At 38.4% G+C, this 24,646-nt stretch overlaps 1 protein-coding gene across 1 annotated transcript in view; it reads left to right on the top strand.

Annotated features, from left to right (window-relative positions):
* Positions 1 to 24,646, top strand: part of LOC134651336 (muscarinic acetylcholine receptor DM1) — an 89,336-nt gene that overhangs the window by 45,212 nt on the left and 19,478 nt on the right. The window contains exon 2 of the mRNA XM_063506410.1: positions 3,571 to 4,364. Coding sequence (XP_063362480.1) covers positions 3,640 to 4,364 — 725 coding nt within the window. The 5' untranslated portion in view covers positions 3,571 to 3,639. The remainder of the gene's footprint in view (positions 1 to 3,570; positions 4,365 to 24,646) is intronic.

Below are 24,646 nucleotides of genomic sequence, written 5' to 3'. Positions count from 1 at the left end.
TTGGGAAATATCGGAAATACCCAATGTGTTTATTGCTTGAACGCACTTGAGAATAAAATACTATTAAATGGACATGTTTTTGTCAATAGATTTTGTAATTAGATCTAGCAATTTTGATGGAATCTACATTATTAGGTCTTGCGGCGAAAAATATGTGTATTTAGGGTTCTGGGAAAAAATGTTTTTTCACCAGACCTGCTGGTAAAATCTCTCTTGATTGTTCAAAAACTGATGAGAAAGATGCATTTTATCCAAATGTGGGGCAAAGTAATCAGATGCAAAATCAGAAGTTATCAATATTAGCCCGAGTGGTTAAACAACAACTTTGTCCCCTTGTAAAACAAATAAGTAGGTATAGTTTGTAGCTTTCTAATAGACCCCGAAGGCTAATCCTATTGTCTATTGTTCAGTAAAACCGCACGTGCTACTTACCTGCAAAAAACGGTCCTAATTATTCTATTTGGCACCTGAGCGCGGGCTAGTCCAACGCTCAAAAAACCAGTGTAGGTGCGCTCTCCGATAACGCGCCTTTGTTACGCATCTCGATGACACATTTTAGACTGGTTCTGTAGCGTTCGACTCGCCGGCACTCAGTAACCGAAGTACCGATTTTTTATGCAGGTGGTTGTGGCACGTGGCACGAGCGGCTTTTCTTAACAATAGACAATAGGATTAGCCTTCGGGGTCTATTAGAAAGCTACAAACTATAGCTATTGTTGCAGAAAATAAAAGAAGGCTATATTTTTTATACTACCAAAATAAGTTTTGTTTATAAGCATCAAAATTACACTCAATAACTTTCAAATTGGCTTACTTTGTACGGAAATGTCCCAGCATAGTAAGTTTTTATTGCTCATGATTTTATTTATTACCTACTCTGTACGACAACTCGGCTGAACACCTTATTTTTCATATTTTTATTACATTTTTATATGAACATTTCGTAATAATCTGAGCCGCAGAATAGACTAGCAGTGTTAACGGTGAATCCCGGTTAGCAACCTAACTTATGCAAATGAGGCTTGCGGTTCGTCCGTCTGTCAATTTGACTTTGCTTGTAACCACGGGCGCACAAACAAACATGTTGTCTATGAAGGCTTAGGAACGCAGACGTTGTGATAAGCGAAGCGTGCAGCGTTTTAAAGTAGCTAAGCACTTGGCTTTGTGGGCTGTAGATACCGCGAACCCCTATGGCTCCACTGCTTTGAAAATAATTTTCTACCAATAAAATATGGTAATGATCTTTACAAGTGGAGTAAACTCCATGTTACTGTTTATACGTGTACTTTCTTGCGTTAGAGTATACTTAGTAAAGTATTGATTACAATGTAATAAAATGTAAGATAAGCGTTGGCTTCACGTTTTGTCCATTTAAAATCTGTGTTATTTTGTTTTATGCTATGAACAGTTTGTTCGAGCAGAATTTTCATGTGATGCACACAGACGGCTACTTGCTCCGCTATACTACCATAACCGTAGCTTTAACATGGGAATAGTTAAGCCGAGAGAAGAGTAGTTAAAATTATTTGCATGCAGAAATAGGAAAAGGCTAGGCGTTGCTTAACCACAACACAGAGTTAATTACTGTTATGCGAGTAAGTTTTGACATTGCATCGTAATTATGTCACTAAAATAGTACACTAAAGTTTTTTTTTACTTGAACTGCTCATAGGAAATAGGACTCATGGAACGCTTATAGAAAATGAATAGCGTAGTACTTTATGTAAGTAGATTAAAAAGACGGGAATTTGTTATCTTTTAAAACTGAAACAAGTGGTGAAACTTTTTTGTTTAAACTTTTGGGAACCCAGTAGGCAGCATACAGAGACTACAGTTAATTTATGATACCTATTCCTACAAAAATGCTGTACGTATATTTGCACGTATTTTAGCATTTTGATTCGGTCTACTTAGCAACAAAATCTTTCATGATTTTCATTGTTTTATTAAACTTCAGCCTTTGAATAATAAGTCAATATAGCCGCCATTTTGAAGTCACCCTTAACTAGGAACCGACTCCTAAAGAAGCGAGCGAAATTCGTTTAAAACTTTAAAGACTGCTTAACCCCTTTATGTTAAAGGTCGTCTCATACTGACGCATAAATGAGGAGGTTCTCGAATAATTATTATTCGTCGGAATATTTTTTGTTAAATAATGTTTACCGATTAGGTAATCTGAAACTATCAGATCGATTTCGGTGTTTTTGTTTAAAAGGGGTTGATTTATAGTTGGTACGATTACCATCAATTCGGGATCTGTTGACGGGATCGGGGTCCTAGAGAAATCGAGGAAAATCTTCAAAGATTATAGGCATTTTTAATAATAGCTAGTGGTTTTATTCTCGGAAAGTACTATTCGGTGAAGAGGAACTGTTTGGTGTAATTTATGCTCTATATAAATTGCTACCCTATAGTTAAGATGCATGCTGCATGCGATCATAATTTGTAAAGCTGCACCCGTAGGTAAACCATAGAGAAACCTGTACATAATTTAACACCATAATTGTACCTATGTTTTCACAAATAAAAAGCAATTGTACTTATAACGACGATAATGGCATATTAGACTGGTTTGTTGGTTATTTTCTAAAGATCGTTTTTATTATAGACTCTGCCGAGTCTAAACACAACAACAGGACGAGTATTCACGCAAGTGTACCAGGACCTTTATGTTATGTTGCGCCATACAAAGATTTAAATTAAAGTGTCTTTAGTCTAAAACAAAGTTTCGACTTCAATTTTGTGCCAAAGTTTTAGTTGTAAGCTCTCAGAAATTGAATATTGTAAGTAGGTACTTCTAAAAATGGGTTTACTTGAACGAAGATATTTTAGATGAACGAAAGTCTACGGTCATTTCTACGAAGTGAAATTGGTACTCACGTAGCCGTTTCTTTTTATGTAGTAGTAAAATGTGAAACTAGACTTTAAGGTTATAAAAATACAGTAGCTCGTGTGAGATCCATTTAGCTACAAGATCATAACAACTACATAATAACATCCTCATTATTGAAGAAACTGTGTCTCTATCTAGACTGTCTGAAGCAAGCCTACATAGCTTTAACATAGTTAATATATTGCTTTATTTACCCTTGTGTATGAAAAATAAAATTAGTAGGTAATTCATATATAAGTGGTGATTTATGTATACATATTTTTATAAGACATCGTTTGCTTCGCAATATTTTTGTTTGGTTCCAAAATTTAACGAGATAATAAATGCAACTCTGTTCCAATTCAACAAAATATGTATTTAAATTTCATCGAACTTAATAAGTAGGTACTATAGGTAGGATGGGCCTTAGAAGGATAAGATTAATAAGATTATGTATAAGCAAGGTAGAAGCCAGCCAACATACCCTGCTTGAAAAAATGCAGTTTACTTTGACAGTTAACGCCATCCCAAATACGTTTTGGTCGCTACGAGCACGAAAAGTCATACTGATTGTAAGAGTTCTTGGCGTCAATAAGGGATAAGACACTAGTGTGTCTGACTAGTTAGTCAAAAGTTTTTGAAAATGTTATTCTTATTAAGTTATTACGATGGCATTCATTGGTTGTGTTTTGTTGCAGGCGTGCCCGCACACGGCCGGGGCTCTGGTCGGGGCGCAGCGCGGCCCCCGGGCGCGTTGAGTTGACAGCATGCTAATCGACAACACCACTGCCAACCTCACCGACCTGGCCAACGTCCCCGCCAGCCCGTACTCTCTTGTTCAGAAGATCATCATCGCCATCATCGCCAGCATCCTCTCTGTCCTGACCGTCGCCGGCAACTCCATGGTTATGATCAGCTTCAAAATCGACAAGCAACTACAAACGATTAGCAACTATTTCTTGTTCTCGCTCGCCGTTGCCGACTTCGCTGTTGGTCTGATCTCCATGCCTTTGTTCGCGATGTTCACTATCTACGGATACTGGCCGCTCGGGCCGCATATATGCGACACGTGGCTGGCTTTAGATTACCTAGCATCGAACGCGTCAGTTTTAAACTTGCTTATCATAAGCTTCGATAGATATTTTAGTGTGACGCGACCGTTAACTTATAGAGCTAAGAGGACTACACGGAGAGCTACGGTCATGATAGGCAGTGCGTGGGGTTTTAGTTTAGTGTTGTGGCCTCCCTGGATTTACGCGTGGCCGTATATAGACGGTGAACGCAAGGTGCCTCCAAACGAGTGTTACATTCAGTTTATAGAGACGAACCAGTTTATCACGTTCGGGACGGCTATAGCCGCCTTCTACGTGCCAGTGACTGTGATGTGCATATTGTACTATCGGATATGGCGCGAGACAAAGAAACGGCAAAAGGATCTGCCGAATCTACAGGGTGGGAAGAAACACGACTCGTCTAAGAGGTCTAACTCTAGGTAAGTTTTAATTTCTAGTAAGCATTTTTAAATGTCGTAGCGCATGTAAATTTCGCTACTTGACCCGTCAAATTTTTAGACAAGAACACCGTGTAATAGTTTTCAAGGTATTACTTATTTCGGTTTGCAAAAATCGAACAGTTGTCAAAATATACAAGCGCAACGTTATGCAAAAGCCGAAACACAAAAGACAATTAAGTCAACTACTCCACTAGGTACATCCCCCTTACCAAGGCGACAAACAGATGACATACATAATGAGGATACGTGACCACATTACACCACATAAAACGCAAAATACAATCATTTAAGAAGCCGGTTCAAGTCGTTTACATCAAATGAAGCACGCAAACACAAGTAAACGAAGAAGTTTTTCTTTAAGTGCTATTCAGTAACACGTGCTATAATATGTGTAGGTAGGTACTACTTATACCATTCCAAAGTCAATATAGGGTAAAATAAAGATATTGGCGTGAGTGAATAATAAAAGACAGAAAAAGTCTAAATACATATATGTAATACCCACCTAAGTATTACTAGTGTGTAGTAGTGAGTAACGGAATGCGGTCATAGAAAACAAACTTCAGCAGCTACTTTATTAATAGTGAAAATAGAAAACGAACCAACTTTTCCATTTACATTACTCAGGATAAAGGAGATCCCATAAAAGACAACGCTAATAGTTTCAAAGTTTTCGAATTTATTTAAGTAACTGATCAAGGGTTCTCGCTACTCGATACAACAAAAGGCTTTCAAGGGTCTATTCGGGATCGAAATTTATTTTGCTCTGTCTCTCTTATTCATTGAAGTAATAGGTTATAGTGAAAAAGACGGCGCGACCACAGGACGAGATAGAAAGCTTACGTGGCAGTTTGTCTTGAAGACAGGTTGGTCCATGTAGATTTATCTCTGCGATAGATTAAACATCCCTCGTCCAGATGGATGGAGATTGATAGTGGATCTGTAGGAACTTGGACGTAAATAAAAGCTATTAAGAGTAGGGCTTGCAATATCGGACGGTTTCCAATTCCGGAACTGATTTTCGATATTGGGTCCCAATTCCGGAATTCCGGAACTGGTTCCGGAATTAGAGTTTATCATATTTTTATTAGATTTTTTAATAAAAAACAACAAAAAATATGAAATACTGATACTTTACGTTTATTAAAGAAAGTATTGTTTTAGAGGAATTTAATCTGAAGTATTATTAATCGAAAAATATCAATAAATTGATTAGTGCACCTTATTACTATGGTCACTTTTATTCACTTCAATGATACGGTGTATTTATTTGGGGAAACTACAGATGCTAGAAATCGGTTACATGCCCAATTTTATATAATGTCTAAATATAACGGCTTCGTAGCCTAGTAGGTAAGTAGGAAGTGGCTCTGTTTAAGAAGATGAAGGTCCTGGAGTTCCGATCTCGGTAAGGTCATTTATTGTGTTAAGACGATTATTTGTTTCTGGGGGTTGTTTTCTATGCATTAAAGTAGGTATTCAGCTATAGGTACCTACATATTACCTTTATGCATTGCCGACTAGTGCCAAAAACGAGATTAGGTACGCTTTGTAAGTTTGGTTTTTTCCTTACTAGTTCCTAAATTCCTAATTCAAAATATAAGCTTCTACAGGATCCGAAAATTCCATGGAGGAAACTTCTTTCGGAGTTGAGAATAAAATATCCAAATGTTTATAAATTTTAAATCAAAAGTTTCACTTTGGTAGGATTCTGGGCAAGAAAATGTATGGCTTTGCTTAAGCAAGTATCAAAAGTAAAAAGAAATATGGTTAAGTACGTTAATGGGGCATGTTAATTCATGCTGCTAGACTTATGACTTTTATCAGTGACGGCTAATAACACCAGCACAGTGTAGTTTTCTTTGAAATTTTCAGTAGTAACGTATTAAAACCTAATAAAAGTATTTAAATCCAATTCCGGAATTTTCGATATTCAGTGGTCTCAATTCCGGAATTGTAATATCGGAAAATTTGTCCGAGATTCCGGAATTCCCGGAATTTCCGGAAGCCCTACTTTAGAGGCAAGCTTCGAAGCTTCAATGCCTTGAACGTCAAGAGACTTAGGGCATCCTGCCTGCAGCTGCATTTTAGATATATTAAATAGAATGATGTATATGTGGGAATATAGCCACAAGAATAACAAATTACGCAAAGACAACAAAAAAGGACGCAAATTAATTTACAACGGTTATGCCTAATTACTACTACTATTAGTTAAAATAATTTGTTACAAAACTATGTCTAAAATATCTTAAAACGCCCCACAAAATGTATCAATCTACATATTTCTTTAAGCATATTAGTTTTAAAGAAAACAGAAGAATAGACTTTTGTCAACTGATTTAATTGACATTTTAATTCAAAATGTTATCTTCTAAAATAAGCAATTTCATCTACAGAACAAATCTTTACTTCCACCGGTAAAAGGAATGGCTTGTTCTTTATCCTCCTCAGACGTGCACAAGACAAATGTGTTGACATTATGCACTTTTTCAAGCGGTGCACACAGGGGCACTGAAGCTCGAGTGCTCCGACGCGCCGCCATTTTGAAATTATGTCGACGTAAATATTTTACAGAACTAGGTCTTAAAGGTTAAAGGTCCTTCACTGTAACGTGCCTGCTAAACTTTTATTATGAATTAAAATATTGTTATGGTAACTCACCATCCTACAATGAGAATTTGAATGTTTTCACAGAATCCCGTGAATGCTGTATACTGACGTAATACCAAAGTTTTTATTTTATTACTTGACTAATACATTTTCGTTACGTCTAATATTGCGTAGAAAGTATGAAAACTAAAATGGTTTTACAGTCAAAAGAAAATTCTCGGCGCCGAGATTAAAACTCAGTTCAAAGTCGGATAAGCTCTTTTGTAGGCCTTGAATATGAAGCTGAGAAAGGGTTGTGGAACAAACGATTCCTTTAAAGTTACCTACATCATAAGTAGGTATTAGTAGGCACATCATTGTAGAATAGTACAAAGAAAACTATTTTTTGACGTACATAGTACTAATAATATCGTAATCGTAAACTCTCTAAATGCTCGGGTCATCTTCAAACTAACGTACTTACCTAATTAGCAATGGAGTAAAAATCATGCCCTCTCTATATTATTCCACCACTACAGTATACTAATCTTTAGCTATGTCAAGCTACACCTAGCTGAAAAAAGTATAATAAGTGGATGTTTTTTTATCTATCTGTATCAATCGGGTCTCTATTGTTTCCCAAATAGTTTTAAGCCATAATGTATTGTTTGCCCGAATTTTCGTTATTCATAATTAATTTGGTTCAGAAACGCGTCACTTTTCAGGATTGCCATAAAACAAACCTAACCTAACCTAACCTATCTATAGGATAACCTAACAAAAATCCTGAAATGTTAACGGTTTCAGTTTTATGACTAACGATAATATCAATTTTTTAAACATGCAGATTACGTCTGCGAGCGATATTCCAAATTTTATATTAAAGGAAAAAATGAAAAAATTACGCTTCCGGCAGGACTTGAACCCGCAACCTCCGCAATCCGTGCGTTAGCTCTGCCAATTGAGCTACGGAAGCCTACCAGAATATTGCGAATTTTTCCATTCCTTCCCTCATAACGACGATAATATGACAAACAATACATTATGACTTAAAACTTTATGGGAAACAACGGGACCCCGTATCAATCAATTAGTACTCGGTGTTTGCAAGGATTTCAAAGGTTTAACCTAAATGAACCCAACGTGACTATTGCATAATCGAGGATTATGCCAAATGTAATGATACACAATATAAACAAACGCGGAACATATTGCTTCGCAAATAGCAAAGTATCCGAAATTGAATACATTTATCCTTAACTTGAGGAAAAGGTAACCGCATTCCCTGCCCCGTATTTGCTGACTCAATAGCCAGAAAATTCATCCCGACATTAAATATTATCCTTCGGGAATTTAATGAAAATAATATAAGAACTTACCTCTCGGGTCTCGTCGTTTTCGTGGGAGGCGTTCGTTTTTTTTCGCTTGGGCTCTGTTAATAAATGTTAGGATTCTTTTCTTTTTTTTGTATGACGAGACTTGTCAAATCTCTGTTTACAAAAATGACACAAAAAAAACATAAGAAAACGAATAAATAACTAAAATATTGTGACACCAAAGCATCCACAATAACAAAATCTTAATGATCTGCGACACAGAACTTAGTTTCGAAAAAAACTATACAGTCAAAACTTACACTAGGTACTTTTTGCGGTGATAACTTATTTCACACAAAGATTTGGGACTATCTGCCATGGTAAAAGTATTAGAACTTAGAATAAGCTATCCAGTAACATATTGCTTGTTCTTATTGGTCATTAGGCTAATTTGCCCACCCTCCTTTAGTTAATGTGGCGCTGTGGGTCTTTTAGTTTGATGTCAGGTTAAGTCAAACATGCACCTGACATCAAACTGATATTATAATGATATTGGAATCATAGGTATCACTTAGCTGTGTCTCGGACTTGTCCGTGCAAGAATTAGGGTGAGCGAGACGCCCGCGCGACTCACAGCGACTTCAGAACTGCGCAAAACGTTCAAGCTAATAAACAAGACCAAGTGCGGGTAGTTCGAAAAACTCGCGCGGTTAGAAGATGCTGATGTCAACTTAAGCCAGTCTTCTCCGAGACCACGGGGACAACACCGTCCTCGAAACGTCGGAGGTAAATCTTAAAACTTAGATAGGTACGCGATTAAGTCCCGTTGTACAATCTAATAATGTGTAAAAATCGTGAAAGTTTAAATCAGCGACTTCAGAACTGATTTCATAGAAGTGGAAAAAGTTACACTTTTTTATGTCCATTCAACAACAGTTAACTTGTAATGGAAAGAGAGTTTCGCTCATAATGCATGTTATAAGCTAACAGTTTTGAATGATTCACGGTTAGGTTCACTAGACTTATATCGACCGGGATATGAACCTGGAATACCTTTTGTATTCTATTCGAGCTCCCGGACAATACAAAAGGTAATCACGGTTCATATCCCGGTCGATATAAGTCTAATGTTATAAGCTGTCGCTAAACAGGCCCAGACCATTTTCTAAATGCGCTTGATAAAAGAATTACGGACCAAAACGATGATGTTATCTACTAAACAACGCAGACAACGTACCCTAATAAAGATGAACACACGAATTATCTTGCTTTACCCTTTACAACGAACCAATAAAAACAGCTACAGTCAGGCTTTTAAAATTTTCACTCCGGCCCCTCCTAAAAGGGGTGATAGGGGGAAGTGCCCTCACAGTAAGACATTACACCCCCTCAGATTTACGGGCGACGTGATACACACATTTATTATGCATGGAGGTGACAAATTGAGATCAGGCTATCTTTACTGCTCGTGATAGCTGCGATGATGAAGGTCGGATGTGTTTTTATCTTGGAGGATGTGCGCTTAATTTGTTTTTCGGGCATTGTTAGCTTAGTTCATTTAGGTAGACTCCGGCGACTACGCTAAGGGCTCATTTAGACGGTGCGAGAACTCGCATGCGTTTCATTACATTGCGTCATTTGATCGGTCGGCTGGATTGATGTAACCTCAATGGCCCGCAATGTAACTAAAATCGTATACGAGTTCGCGCGCCGTCTAAATGAGCCCTAAGGCTGAAACGTGCGGAATCAGCCAATAGTACCTATTGGTTGTATTGTAATCCACATCTTTTCTCCGCTCCGCTGGATTACAACTAATGCGAACCGTGATTCATGCGCGTCTCCTTTCTTCTTGTCAGTGGAAAGGTAGCTTAAGCTGGTGGTCCTTTCTTGGTTCAAATGTACCTAAAGGCATTTATTTGTGTGATGTACGAGTATGATTGATAACTGTAGAGCGTATAAAGGCTTGGCCAGACATAGAGCGCGACGCAGCGCCGCGTCCGCGCCGCGCGACCGCGGCACATGCTAACAGGTTACCGACGTCAAACAGACTGCGTCCCGCCGGTATCACGCCCCGCTTCTGTCGCGCCCCGCGCCGCGCGGCCCCTTGCGTCCGCGCAGCGCTGCGCCGCGCGGACGCGGCGGGACGCGGCGGGCCGCCGCGTCGCGCTGGGTCACATCAGTCGGATCGGACGTTAGGCAGCGAGCGGTGGCGCGCGGCCGCGCCGCTTTCCCGCGCGGCCGCGCCGCGTTCGCGCGCGCGATGAGGGCGTGTTGAGAGCGCGGTCCGCGCGCGCCCTGTTTGAACAGTCATCGCGTCGGCATCACGCGGCGCTGCGTCGCGCTCTATGTCTGGCCAAGCCTTAATAGTAGCAAGCCACAAGACAAGCCTTAGAATAAGCTTAAAAGAAACCTATGTTGATTTGTGTGAGATTGTCTCTTAAGTACTCGTATATGTACCTAGATTAGGTATCTCTATACCTACTGTTAGATTGTACAAGGTCTAAAGTTACACTGACTTATGTTAAAATGTATTTTACTTAAATAATTCTATTCTTTTCCCCTATAGTACGCAAAACTGCCCTTTATTAGAAGATGGGGCTTTAATCATTCTATTTTTATCCGTATAGTACGCATCTAATCTGCCCTCTTGTAAGAAGTACAATGGCGATGCTCGCCATTCTCCCAATCAATGTATACCTATTCGTACTACTCGAAATGCCTCCTGTAAAACCCAGTATATGGCTGACCTTTGATTTCGCATAGTTGCTACCAATCTCAGGGTCAAGTAAAAAAAGAATAGATCACAATCATAATTTGACAAAGGTTTTTGCTGGGTGAATTGGATGTACGAGTACTTATTGTACGCCTCCGCAACTGTCTTATAACAGATTAATAGTTAATTATTTGTACAACAAGAGATCAAGGTTTGATATTTCTTCGAGTGCTTATTTTGAGTCCCGTGCAAGCGAAAGATTCTATACTATCTAAGATTCTGAATCTAATTTAGAATCTTGAGCGTAGTAAGGGACTCAAAAGCGCACGAGATGTAAATAACTTTGATCTCGTGTAGTTCACAAAACTTTTCACCTCAGCAGTGAGAACATATTAGAGAACCCGAAAAATGTATTCTTTCTTTATCACTTACCTCTATTCACTAACGTTTTCTTAAGATATACCAACAATTAAGTTTTCACCTCAGCAGCTCGAACAAGGGTACGTTGCTACTTAAAAACAGTGAGCAAAATCGCATTTTGCTCATTTTATCTCACTCAGTGAGCAAAATGCGATTTTGCTCACTGTTTTTAAGTAGCAAAGTACCCTTGTTCGAGCTGCTGAGGTGAAAAATATGTATATTTTTAGACGTTACGGAATTTCAGACATTTTCATTAAATCTTGGCTTGTATTGAAATTATGTACAGTCAGCATCATATTTAGAGTGACTGCCAAAGTGGCCAAATACATCGTAACACAGCATTGTTACCAAAGAAATAAGAATGTGTATATATATTTGGCCACCTTGTCTGTCACTACCTATTTGATGTTGACTGTATGATCTCATTGATCTCATTTCTCGGTTCGAAAAAGATGCTTACATAATACATAAATACGATTGTATTTGCAAGGCATTCTTCAATTTAGACATATTACAATTGCAATTATGAATATCTGCAAATTACTCGTACCACATGCCAGGTAACTTTTTCAAAAAAGGAAAATCACATTAGATTCAAAAATCTTTAATAACGATATAAGACTATATTTTAAGTCTTGTATCTAAAGCCGGCGAGTATTCAATATTGAGAAATAATACAATATACATCTACTTATAATTACAGTACTTAGACTACATAGGTAGTCTATACCACAACTAACACTTAATCGTATAAGTGGGAAAGATAAATACCGGGCATAGACAGGGCACCCGTTCCATTAAATATCCAAGGGTCATTATTTACGGCGAATAGGTCAAAGCATTACTCTTGTGCGTCGTTGGAAATGCATAGACGTGTTCACATTCACAAAGAGCTGCCCCTGTCTCTGGGGCATACTGGATAAATATTGGACAAACAAGCATTCTTTCAATGTCTCCGAGTGCGTGAATCGCTACAAAAGGTTAATAAAAATTAATTCATGTTTTCAAATCGGTTTAAGGACTATTTATTCTCATAAGAATTTGTAAAATTAATTAAAAATGAGAACTTAAATATATACATTTTATTTACATATTCACATACACGTCACAAAAGGAGCGACAGACACTGATTAATATGAAATGTAACGTGTTTTTTATATATAAGTAAAGGTACTGTTCGGATTCAGACTACACCAGCATTACTGCTGCAGTACTGCAGCGGGACGTTTCTGCCGACTGCATGGCTGCCGTCAATGTCAAAAATCCGGACAGAAACATCGATCTTGACTTTTGCCGCTGTAATGTTACGCTGCAATACTGCTGCCAACAGCATTAACGCCGCAAATGTCAAAATGCAGTCAACTGCATTACTGCAGCAGCAGCACTATTGCAGCGTGACATTATTAGTAAGTCTGAATCCGAACGGTACCTAAACTATACATAAGGTAAGCAAACATCTATTAGTAAAAGGTTTCTCGACTCTCGGCCATAATAGATTCTGATTGAGATTGATGAGAAGGGTTAAAACCCCATGATTCCTATACAGTCCTCTTATATAGTACAGTAGTACAGTCAGCATCAAAAGTAGCGGATCAGACTGCGCGTAAAAAATATCTACCCTGCTCTAATAACTTAACGTTAATTAATTAATTCATTTGTTCCTTTATAAAACATACTTAGTTTTACTTGTCAATTACAATATTGATGACTGGCAGTACAGTAGTATACAGCGCGCGTTGGCTTTATCAAAAATATCCACACACACACACACACACACACACACACACACAAGATAGAAACGAGGCATTGCAAGGCAAGGCACGTTATACTAAACAATATTCCAAAAATTACCCTTAATTAAAAGTGACTTTGTATGAGACTGTCAGCCTTCTAAATTTACTAGTCTCTGTTACAAACCCATATCTGCCAGTAAATAAAATATAATTCTGTCTCTACCATTCTACGTAAAGTCTGCATCTTTTGAATCGTTTTATTTAGAAAGCTTCGCAGGCACAAGAGCTTTATCTCTCGAAGATCTACATATTCAAGAGGCTGAGTCGCTGGAAACCGAGTGAGAGTTATCGACCAAACCGACTCAAACGTTATTCGTAGAATTCAGTTGAACAAGGAACCCTTAAAGTTTCAACACGTCCATCTCTTCCTACCGAGCTTTGCGCTTAGCTTTAAATAGGTGTACTCCACTACTCCAGCAAACGTCTAACATAAATGTCTGGATAAAATGACCTTTGACGTTTTCTGAAGCAATGTGTGCTCTGCGATCCACATGCCCGGTTTTTTGACATTTGTGGCAGCAATGCAGTTGGGAACAATGTTGCACCGCATTACTGCGGCAGTAATGTGTAGTTTGGAATATAATAGAATAGAATAGAATAGAAATAATTTTATTGTTTACCGTGTACAATAAGGTGGAATACAATCTTATGCACATACAGTCACAATGGATCCGAACGGTATAACCTAATAAATATCTGCAGCCAGCTGTACGCTGTGTTTATACTGTATAGTAACTGATCTGCATTACCTACTCGTGTAACAGCAGCAGTACTCTTAACTGACCATCGGTGAACCTTATATCTTTGCAATAAGGTGTATAAATTGTCAGTTAGGCCGCGGACTGGCTGCAAGCGGCGCGCGAAGCGGCGAGCGGCAAATCAAGACCGTTCCTACATGACCCGGAGACAACTTGCCAATCGCTAACGCTACGTAGCGAACGAAACGCAACTGTCACTGTCACACTAATATGGAAGAGTGATAGAGAGACACAAAGCGATCATAGACCTATTACATTACTTAAAGCGATTCGATGACGAAGCGCAAGCGATTGTCACCTTGGCTAGGCCGCCTGGCCCCTATTTCACAACGGTGACAGGTGCGACAATTGTAAAACATCACTGTTGCTGATGTCACAGGCATCCATGGGCTACGGTTACCGCTTACCATCGGGCGGGCCGTATTCCTGTTTTCCACCATCATTGTATCATTTAAAACAACTTTATTGTATCGGAAAAAACAGACATTTCTCTTGCGAAGTTTATGACAATTGTCGCAAGATTTAAAAGAATTTTCGTAATTCTTGACAGGAAATGAGTTCTGTGTCGGAATTTCGTGAGAATTGTCGTGTTTCTTGTGACAATTGGCATTAGCTTCGCAAAATAAGTACTTATTTATTGGCGATATAATGGAGTTACTTTATTATTAAAATGTTGGCGGCAAACAACAACACCGCCCGGCCGATGGTAAGCGGTTTTCGTAGTCAGGTGCGAAAATTGTCGACATCACTGTTACTGACGTCACAGGCCTCCATAGACTACGGTAGCCGCTTACCAGCGGACGGGCGGTGTGCTTGTTTGCCACCAACATATTAATTTAAAAAAACTCCATTATATCGCCAATAAATAAGTACTTATTTTGCGAAGCTAATGACAATTGTCACGAAATTCCGACACAGAACTCATTTCGTGTCAAGAATTACCGAAGGTTCTATTAAATCATGTGACAATTGTCATCATCATCATCATAAACTTCGAAAGATAAATACCTGTTGTTTGCCGATATAATAAAGTTTTTTTTAAATAATACAATGATGGTGGCAAACAGGAATACGGCCCGCCCGATGGTAAGCGATAACCGTAGCCCATGGATGCCTGTGACGTCAGCAACAGTGACATTTGTCGAATTGTCGCACCTGTCGCCGTGGTGAAATAGGGGCCTGGTCGCGGGACTGTTTGAACAGCCTTGATCTGTCGCTCACCGCACAGCGCGTCGCTTGCGTCCAGTCCGCTTCCTTACATAGTGGACGTACACTATAGGGTACCTAAAGTGCATTACCGTGATTGATGCGAGCCCCAGTGGCTCGTAATCGAGTCAGAGGAGTTAGGGTTGACCCTGTTTCAGACTGTGGGCTACTTGTATGTTGTCAACATTAGGAGCATGGAATAATTGTATTAGGGCCGATGGAGATCCTGAAGAAGTTTGTTAAATTTATAACTAGGCATATTATAAGACAGTAAGAGAGTAGAGTAAGTAGATAATTGGATTTACATAACTATGGGCACGTATAAAATAAACTCAAGAAGTATTTTTTTGGTGTAAACCTCATGTCAGGCCATGCTCAGTGTAGGGTTCCGTAGTTATAATTCTGTCAGAATAGGCTAACGGGGGCTATTAGTAAGTATAATGTACATTACAAACAAAAAGGACTACTTTCGGAGCGCTTTGTACGAATCTTTACTAAGAACAGAAGACTTTGTTGGATTTATTGGTTTATATATCCATGCCAAATTGCAGCTTTCTAGCACTAACGATCACGAAGCAAAGTCTCGGTCTGACAGACAGACTGACGGACATGGCGAAACTATAAGTGTAAGGCCTGAGTGGACGCTCGAGTTGGGCGTGCAGCGGGGCGGGGCGTGCGGCGTGCATGTTAAACAAATGCAAACGTATAGGAGCGGCCTTAGTGCACGCTGCTCAAATCCCTTGGGAGCTCGACGCCACGCTGCACGCCCCGCCGAACGCTCCGCTCCGAGCGTCCACTCAGGCGTTCCACACTAAGGGTTCCTGGTTGACTACGGAACCCTAAAAAGTATATACTTAGATAAATAGCTTGCCGTAAACGGCGCACGGCCCTTTCCCATACTCACAATGAGCTATTATCTACCTACGGCCGCTTCCGGCGCGGTATGCATCCTACATTCTAGTTTCTATTTCCATGATACTTTTGTTCTCGGTAATATAAAACAAGTACTTAGCACGAATGATGTTTAATGTAACGTGAAACAATGAATTCTACCAAGCACCGGTAGCCGCTTGGTAAGGCTCTCAAATCGGGTCGTGGTTCGAAGCCCGGCTCGTGATGAATTTCTGCCTACCTACCTCTTAAGTACAAAATATGTTTTGTTATATGTTATTTTATTGATAACAGTTTTCAGCGAAAGCTGGTGGTCGTTTTTCTAGCAATATGACCACTTCGAGTAGCAGAGAACAGTTTGCTAGTGACAAAGAGCTTTATATTACGAATGACTGTAGGTGAATATTGTTCCGAACATTATTTTTAGGAGCGCAAATTCGTGTCACATTAGTTGCAAAGTGGCCTACTTTCCACTGCCACATAAATATAGACTTTATTTTGCATGCATAAAGTACAAATTCACTCAAACGACCATTCCGGTAACAGCATTTTAACTTCGCAAGCCAGCAGACATTGATTGATAGAATCCGCTGCAGGCTCCAAAGTATGATTTCAGCAAAGGTTTTTTGGTATACAATATTGTTTATCCTTTTAAGTATTGCCAATTAATTATTTCTTTTCATGTCTCTGGTGTAAGTTATTGTTTCAATGATTACAGAAATGTAACTTAAAAATTAATTTAATACTCTAGAAGTCTAGACTCTAGAGTACTGGGTCAAACAAATTTCAAAATAGTTATTTTCGATACAAGTGCGAAAAAGAGGAAATTCGAAATGAGTGGCGATAAATTAAAACACGACCCAAGGGAGTGTTTTAAATCGACACGAGTTGCGAATTACGTACCTATTCGCACGTGTGTCGAACAACGTTTTACAGTACATGGCACTTTAAAGTTTCGACATACGCACGATTGTGCGAAGTGCTATTTTACGCACTAGTGCGGGAAAATAGGGCCATATGTTGTGTAAAATACGTTTCAAGTTTGAAAATATTTGTGCCGCCTGTAAGGTGTAGCGTAAAGAAAGGTGTTTGATTCTCTTTAGTTTGTGATTTTACCTAAAGGAAAGACGCGAACGAGTTAAGCATATAATAATTATTATGTGTTCATACACATAATAATGTATGCTTAACTCGACGCATCAGTCATCTCAAGGGACCAATTTGTTAATTCATTATAGAATTTATAATGTTAACCTTATTAACTTATTAACTCCTCTTAGGATAGATTTTTAAAATTGTAATTTGGAAGAGCGAGGTCTCCTGATACAGGTACTTTATACCTAATAGGAGGACTCGACCACTATGTATTTACCAACTAAGATTGAAATGAAATAAATTATTATCTTATCTTATCTTATCTTAGCTAAGGGACTCATTTTTATTTCTATTTAGTAATAATATTAAACTTTTTTAACTATAAGAAATTAATAAAAATGATGACTATAGTTAGGCTTTCATAATTTTCTCTCAAAGCTATTTTTTTAAAGATAATATAAAGCTACTTTCAAAGCCATTACTTAATTACTTGGCTTTTCGACATCACAAAAAACGTTATCACCTCTGCCGAGGGTAGGAACTGGAGCGAAATGCACTAATGAAAGTGTCGGAAATGAAGATTGCGTTTTGTAAGTCTCCTAATAAATTAGCAGTTTCATTATTTTAAAAAGCGGCCAAGTACGAGTCGGACTCACCCATGAAGGGTTCCGTATTTAGGGGATTTATGATGACGTATTAAAAAAACTACTTACTAGATCTCGTTCAAACCAATTTTCGGTGGAAGTTTGCATGGTAATGTACATCATATATCTTTTTTTAGTTTTATCATTCTCTTATTTTAGAAGTTACAGGGGGGGGGGGACACATTTTACCACTTTGGAAGTGTCTCTCGCGCAAACTATTCAGTTTAGAAAAAAAAATGATATTAGAAACCTCAATATCATTTTTGAAGACCTATCCATAGAGATACCCCACACGTATGGGTTTGAAGAAAAATTTTTTTTGAGTTTCAGTTCTAAGTATGGGGAACCCCCAATATTTATAATTTTTTGTCTATTTTTGTGTGAAAATCTTAATTCGGTTCACAGAATACATTTACTTACCAAGTTTCAACAGTATAGTTCTTATAGTTTCGGAAAAAAGTGGCTGTGACATACGGACGGACAGACGGACAGACAGACGTGACGAATCCAGAAGGGTTCCATTTTTTGCCATTTGGCTACGGAACCCTAAAAAGCGGAGTGACTATTGCTTGTCATCACTATTCATAAAATAAAAATTAGGGTACATACTCAAATAAAAATTAATAGCAAAGTCTATTTAATTACATCAATCATATAACTATATATTTAATTATACCCCCATTTGAAAACAGAAAGGTCAAACATAACACTAACTTGCCACGACTTTAATATTAAAGTAGATTTATGACAAAAACAATAACATGAGCCGTAAAAGGAAAATTAGGCTAAAACAACTGCGCTTTTAAAGTTAAGTTATATGCATGAGTATTTTATTTGACCCGGGTCCCACTTCGTTTGAGCTCTTTTGAGCTTCACAAAATGACGAAAATAGGTACTTATATACGACTCAGTAAAAATATGTTTTGATCATATACATAATATGGGTATGATCGCCGTTAATATCTACCCTTAGGAACTATCTCTAGAACTTTAGGTTACAGTTCTTATTTGAAATTCTAGTCATCAGAAAAGTTATGCTATAGACTCACGGCGCGATTCGGGAAATGAATTAGACATTAACTAGATACAATATAGTAAAGATATGTGACGTCCCACGAGAAAAGGTACCTATGGCGGTTGGCGCTTACGCTATTATTAACGCCGCTCCAATATTATTGCGGCGCTATGCGACGTAAGCGCCAGCCGCCATAAGGTACTTTTTCCGTGGAACGTCACATATCTTTACTATTTCATATTTAGTGAATCTTTAATTCATTTCCCGAATCGCGGCGCCAGCCGCCATAGGTTACCTTTTGCCGTGGAACGTCACATAACTTTACTATATCGTATCTAGTTAATCTCTAATTCATTTCCCGAATCGAGCCGTCTTACAGTACATGGCACCCTTTTTTGACGGAACCCTTTTGGAAAGCGAAATACTTGATGGAACCCTACAATAAAACAATAGTTTTTAGAAGTGTATTTTTGATAAGATAAGATAAGATAAGATAAAAGATAGTTTATTCAAGTAGGCATAATTACAATGCGCTTATGAACGTCAAATAAAGCTAGGTAGACCGGCTCCAACCCTACACCTCTGCCCCGAGAAGATTTAAATCCCCCCTCAATTGGAGGAGGGTATCCCAATATGGGACCGGCAACAAACTCGGCGGGACACATCTTTTCAAAAATAATTACATTATAATTGTAATTATAATTGTAATTGTATTAATAAGCATAATAATTATGCTTATTTTATTATTCTAAATTATTCTAAATTCTTGCGGAACCCCTGCAGGGGTGTCGCGAAACCCTATGGTTCCGCGGAACACACTTTGAGAATGGCTCTTACTGAATCAGTCATTGTCATGCTAACATTCTCTGGAAGTTATGTGCGGAACTGAATTTGATATTCACCAATAACTTATCGGAATTTCGTGATAATCTGACAGTTGGCTAAAATGGACTCGTCGGCGCAAGAAAGCCTCAAATAACGCTATTTCGTAAAGCAATACCAACCGATGTACCATAACGATAAAGTTCAATTTCATTTATTTGTGCCTGTAGAGTGTAGACTCAAGATTGATATTTATATTTTATGGCAATCGTATTATGATCTACACTGCGCAACGGTTTTTCAAAAACTCTGCACCTTAAGTTTCAAAAACTCTGCACCTTAAGGTGACAGTCCATTTCCAACCGCAGCTGCACTACTGTTCATTTTACTATGGAAATTGACAGTAACAGCGACGCCTTCAGGACCAGCTGCGGTCAGAAATGGAATGTTACCCTTAAAAGCTTTTTAAACTAGGGTTGCCAGTGTCACAATAAACGCGATATTTCCCGCCATAAACCCCGTTTCATTCGCCGGCTGACGCGACCTGTTATTAGATTTGCATATTGGAACGCCATCAACCCCGGATATAAGCATTTTCACCACGTGCATATGTTTACCTTTTTAGGGTTTCTTCGTCCGTGTAGAAACATAGAACCTTATTCTTGATAAGTTTGACCATACATTATTTTATCATATTCGTAGCATCGAACCGACATATTGCCACATCTCCTATGGGGAGCCTGGGGTCCGCTCGGCGACATAAACCCATGAACGAGTTTTATAAATAAATAAATATTTAGGCCAATATTACACAAATTGGCTATAATTCCCACAGTAAAAGGCTGGTGTTGTGGGTTATTTAGACAACGATATGTAAGTATATAAATAAACAAATATTTATGAACACTTATAAATACATAGAAAACACCCATGACTCAGGAACAAATATCTGTGCACATCACACGAATAAACGCCTTTACCAGGATTTGAACCCAGGACCATCGGCTTCATAGGCAGGGTCACTAGGTCACTATTACCCACTAGGCCAGACAAGTCGTTGAAATTTTAAAGGTTTAATAAAACACAATACTCTAAAAAAGTTTTGGTTTGATAACTCAATAATTTTAATTTTTTTAGAAAAGTACTTCGCCTTATCAAAAAAAGGTTACTTCGAAAACGACAAGTGGCGTGTCTTTCTAACACAAACCCGTTTTAATTTAGCGCAATGTTCGCTATGGTCTAATTCTCTTTGTAGTGAATAACTACATCCTTCCGCTTGGCAGTGACAGTGACAAATGACTGTGGTGGACAATTAAAAAATGGTCCTCGGGAATGGGAAGTGACCGGAGAATTGTATTCTCATAGTGTCCAACCGAAAAACCTTTTTGTCGACACCGAAACCGAAACCAAAGGTTCGGTTTTCCTCTAGTTTTAGCAAAAACCGAACCTTCGGCCGAAACATGATCTTTATGCTGAAAGTTACTGATAAAGATAAAGATAAGTTAAAAGATAAAATATAGTTTATTCAAGTAGGCATAATTACAATGCGCTTATGAACGTCAAATAAAGCTAGGTAGACCGGCTCCAACCCTACACCTCTGCCCCGAGAAGATTTAAATCCCCCCTCAATTGGAGGCGGGTATCCCATTATGGGACCGGCAACAAACTCGGCGGGACACATCTTTTCAAAAATAATTACATCTTACTGAAATCGGAACAACTGGTTAAATTAGCCAGCTAATTAGTTGGCTGAAGAATAAGGGTATCCCCATACTTATCGACGCGGATTCGGCGAAAGCCGATAGTAAACAGCATAAACAGGTAAGGTTCGGTTCGGCTCCGTTCGGCCGTCGACGGCCGACGCGTCGGCGTCTTTTTCGCTCTTATTGCGTGGACATAAAGTTTCATTTCTATTGGCATTGCCGATTCCGCGTCGATAAGTTTGGGGAGACCCTAACCAGCCAAGTCATTGATCACAACGTGTAGTCAGATGGCGGAACGTCTTGTAGTTATTTATTTAATTTGGATATTGATGAATCCATGTTTTTGGTTAGGTTAATTTTTTATTGTATTTATTTATTTATTTCATTTTTCTAAGTTTTTTGGTTACATCTAAATGATTTGGCTGAGTTTACCAGTCGATCTCAAAGTGCTGACTGTCAATACGCCAAGTTGTTAAACGTTGAGTGATTTTCTATCGGCCTAGGCGACTAATTATCTGGCTAACTTAACCAGATGGCTGCAACAGTTATAATCATGAAATGTACACTAGGGGTTCAGAACGAGCCGAATATTTCAGTCAGGGCACAAGTTAGCCGATGACACAAGCACAATGGAAGGAGAGCGTATATATGACACCGTAAGATTGTGAACCCGTTGGTTTACAATCTAACGTAGGTTAGGTTAGGTTAGTTTATTTATAATCTCCCTACCGTCAGTTTATAATTTAACTAGCGAGTTTATAAACTGACGAGTGTTTATAATTTTACGGTGACATATACAAAGTACAAACACAGATTTTGAAAGCGTTCTCTCACTAAGCTGGCGGCCTAGCCAAGGTGACGATCGCTATTGCTTCGCCATCGAATCGCTTTGTGTCTCTCTATCACTCTTCCATATTAGTGTGACAGTGACAGTTGCGTTTCGTTCGCTATGGAGCGTTAGCGATTGGCATGTTGGCTACGGGGCCTGTTCTCAGTAACATCTTTTGAAAACGCTTCCAGAATTTTACTTCCGGAAACATTCTGTAAGCGCTTTGCATTGGATGTTAAATTGTGAATGTTGACTATTTTATATTTGATATTCCTGTTCCGTAAATGTATTGGAACAGTAGAGACTCGTATCATCTTATCTCTTTCCCAATATCCGGCGGATTCGCGAAACTCTCAGGAGATTACTCTGATGTTACTAAAAATATAGCTTCATATTGTATTTTTTTCTAAGGTTTGACAGATTTTATCATTTAACAACAGGAAAGATTCAGATTCAAAATGAATAACCAGTAATTCAGCTTATATTTTACCATAGAGAAAAAAAATACATAGATTGCTCACTCCATACATGAGTTTTGGTACCAAAAAGTCTTATGCTCAACAACATAAGACTTTCCGGTCGGTGATACATCTATTGTCAAGTAGCAGTACTGATAATTCCGCTACTCGATGCTAGATGTCGACACTGAAAATAATAGTCTTTTTGGTACCAAAACTTATGTATGGAGGGATCACTCATGTCTTAATATATTTCTCTATGATTTTACCGATTTTTTATTTAATCAGTCTCAGTATTAGAGGCCAATTCGAACGTCGTCTGTATACATCAGAACGATATGATAGAATGATATCCAAAGTATTTCATTTAGTTATCGTGCATTTCGCTTGTACTTGTCCGTACATGTATTTGCACGCACACAGTGTAGGTTCGAATTGGCCTGTTAGAATATACGTACTTTTACTACTACCTTTTACTCTGTGAGCTGTAGACCTAATTGTAAAATGGTATTTCATAAGTCATTTAGCATCCATATTTTTACAACTGACTGTGAGACACAAATACCTAAATATTTGCTTATTTATTTTGTCTAGACGTTCCAAAACAAATTTCTTTATGTTCGACACTGTTTTAAAACTATAAATTTGACCTCAAGCAACGGTTTGCACGTGTGTCCGTTCACACGTGCGTCCTCAATTCAATACCAATGCAAATTTCGCAAAATATGTAACAATTTTTCCACAGCCACACAATACTCGGCGATGCCTATTGATATTTGCGGCCCATTCAAAGCACGTAGGCACAAACTATGACAAGACTATCTGATCTGTCCTTCGTTACTCTATGTCCGTTGTACGGCAGGAAGGACGTGTCATTGAGCGAGACGCTACTATAATCGTGTCTACGGCGTGAAAAGGACGGACAGCCGTCATTGTGTTGCGCCTCGATTGTTACAACTTTGTATGCAAAGAGGAAACTCCTTTTATGTCAGACGGTACGTTGTTTTACGACTGGATTTTATTTCTTGCTCCCATTTAGATAGGGATTTGTTTCTGATATGAGTTTATAACACACCTGGAGTTTGCTGTGTTGATCTCGTTAGGTTAAATTCACGTTTTATAAAAGTTTCGTTTTATTTTAGACGGAAATAGAGTTTTAAATATGAGTTGGTGAATAATCTCTAGATCTCCTAGTGTTAGGTACAAAAACAACGTCCAACCTTTGGACTTTGACTCAAGTAGGTATATTGTTTGTGTAGAGGCAATGCAATTACCATCTAGGCTTCTTGTTGCTGGTAGCAAGTTCTCATTTACAAATAAATAGCTCTCAAATTCAATCACACGTTGTTATATCAACAAAATATATTTTTTTTAACAAAAGTACGTGCTTAAAACTATCTAAAAACCTGAAAACCCACGTAACTTAATATAGAAAACATTTTCACTCAATTCCGTGTAGGGCTCACTCTACATTATCACGGTTTGGGCCCACATGTTACCCTCCTAAAGGGAGAACCCCCACATCCGGGAAATGTATACGTTTTTAGGGTTCCGTAGCCAAATGGCAAAAAACGGAACCCTTATAGATTCGTCATGTCTGTCTGTCTGTCCGTCTGTCCGTCTGTCTGTCCGTCCGTATGTCACAGCCACTTTTCTCCGAAACTATAAGAACTATACTGTTGAAACTTGGTAAGTAGATGTATTCTGTGAACCGCATTAAGATTTTCACACAAAAATAGAAAAAAAACAATTAATTTTTGGGGTTCCCCATACTTCGAACTGAAACTCAAAAAAATTTTTTTCATCAAACCCATACGTGTGGGGTATCTATGGATAGGTCTGCAAAAATGATATTGAGGTTTCTAATATCATTTTTTTCTAAACTGAATAGTTTGCGCGAGAGACACATCCAAAGTGGTAAAATGTGTCCCCCCCCCCCTGTAACTTCTAAAATAAGAGAATGATAAAACTAAAAAAAATATATGATGTACATTACCATGTAAACT

This window comes from Cydia amplana, chromosome 10 (genome assembly GCF_948474715.1).
Source record: "Cydia amplana chromosome 10, ilCydAmpl1.1, whole genome shotgun sequence".
NCBI classification, from domain to species: domain Eukaryota; kingdom Metazoa; phylum Arthropoda; class Insecta; order Lepidoptera; family Tortricidae; genus Cydia; species Cydia amplana.
This window is presented reverse-complemented; position numbering and strand designations above follow the sequence as displayed.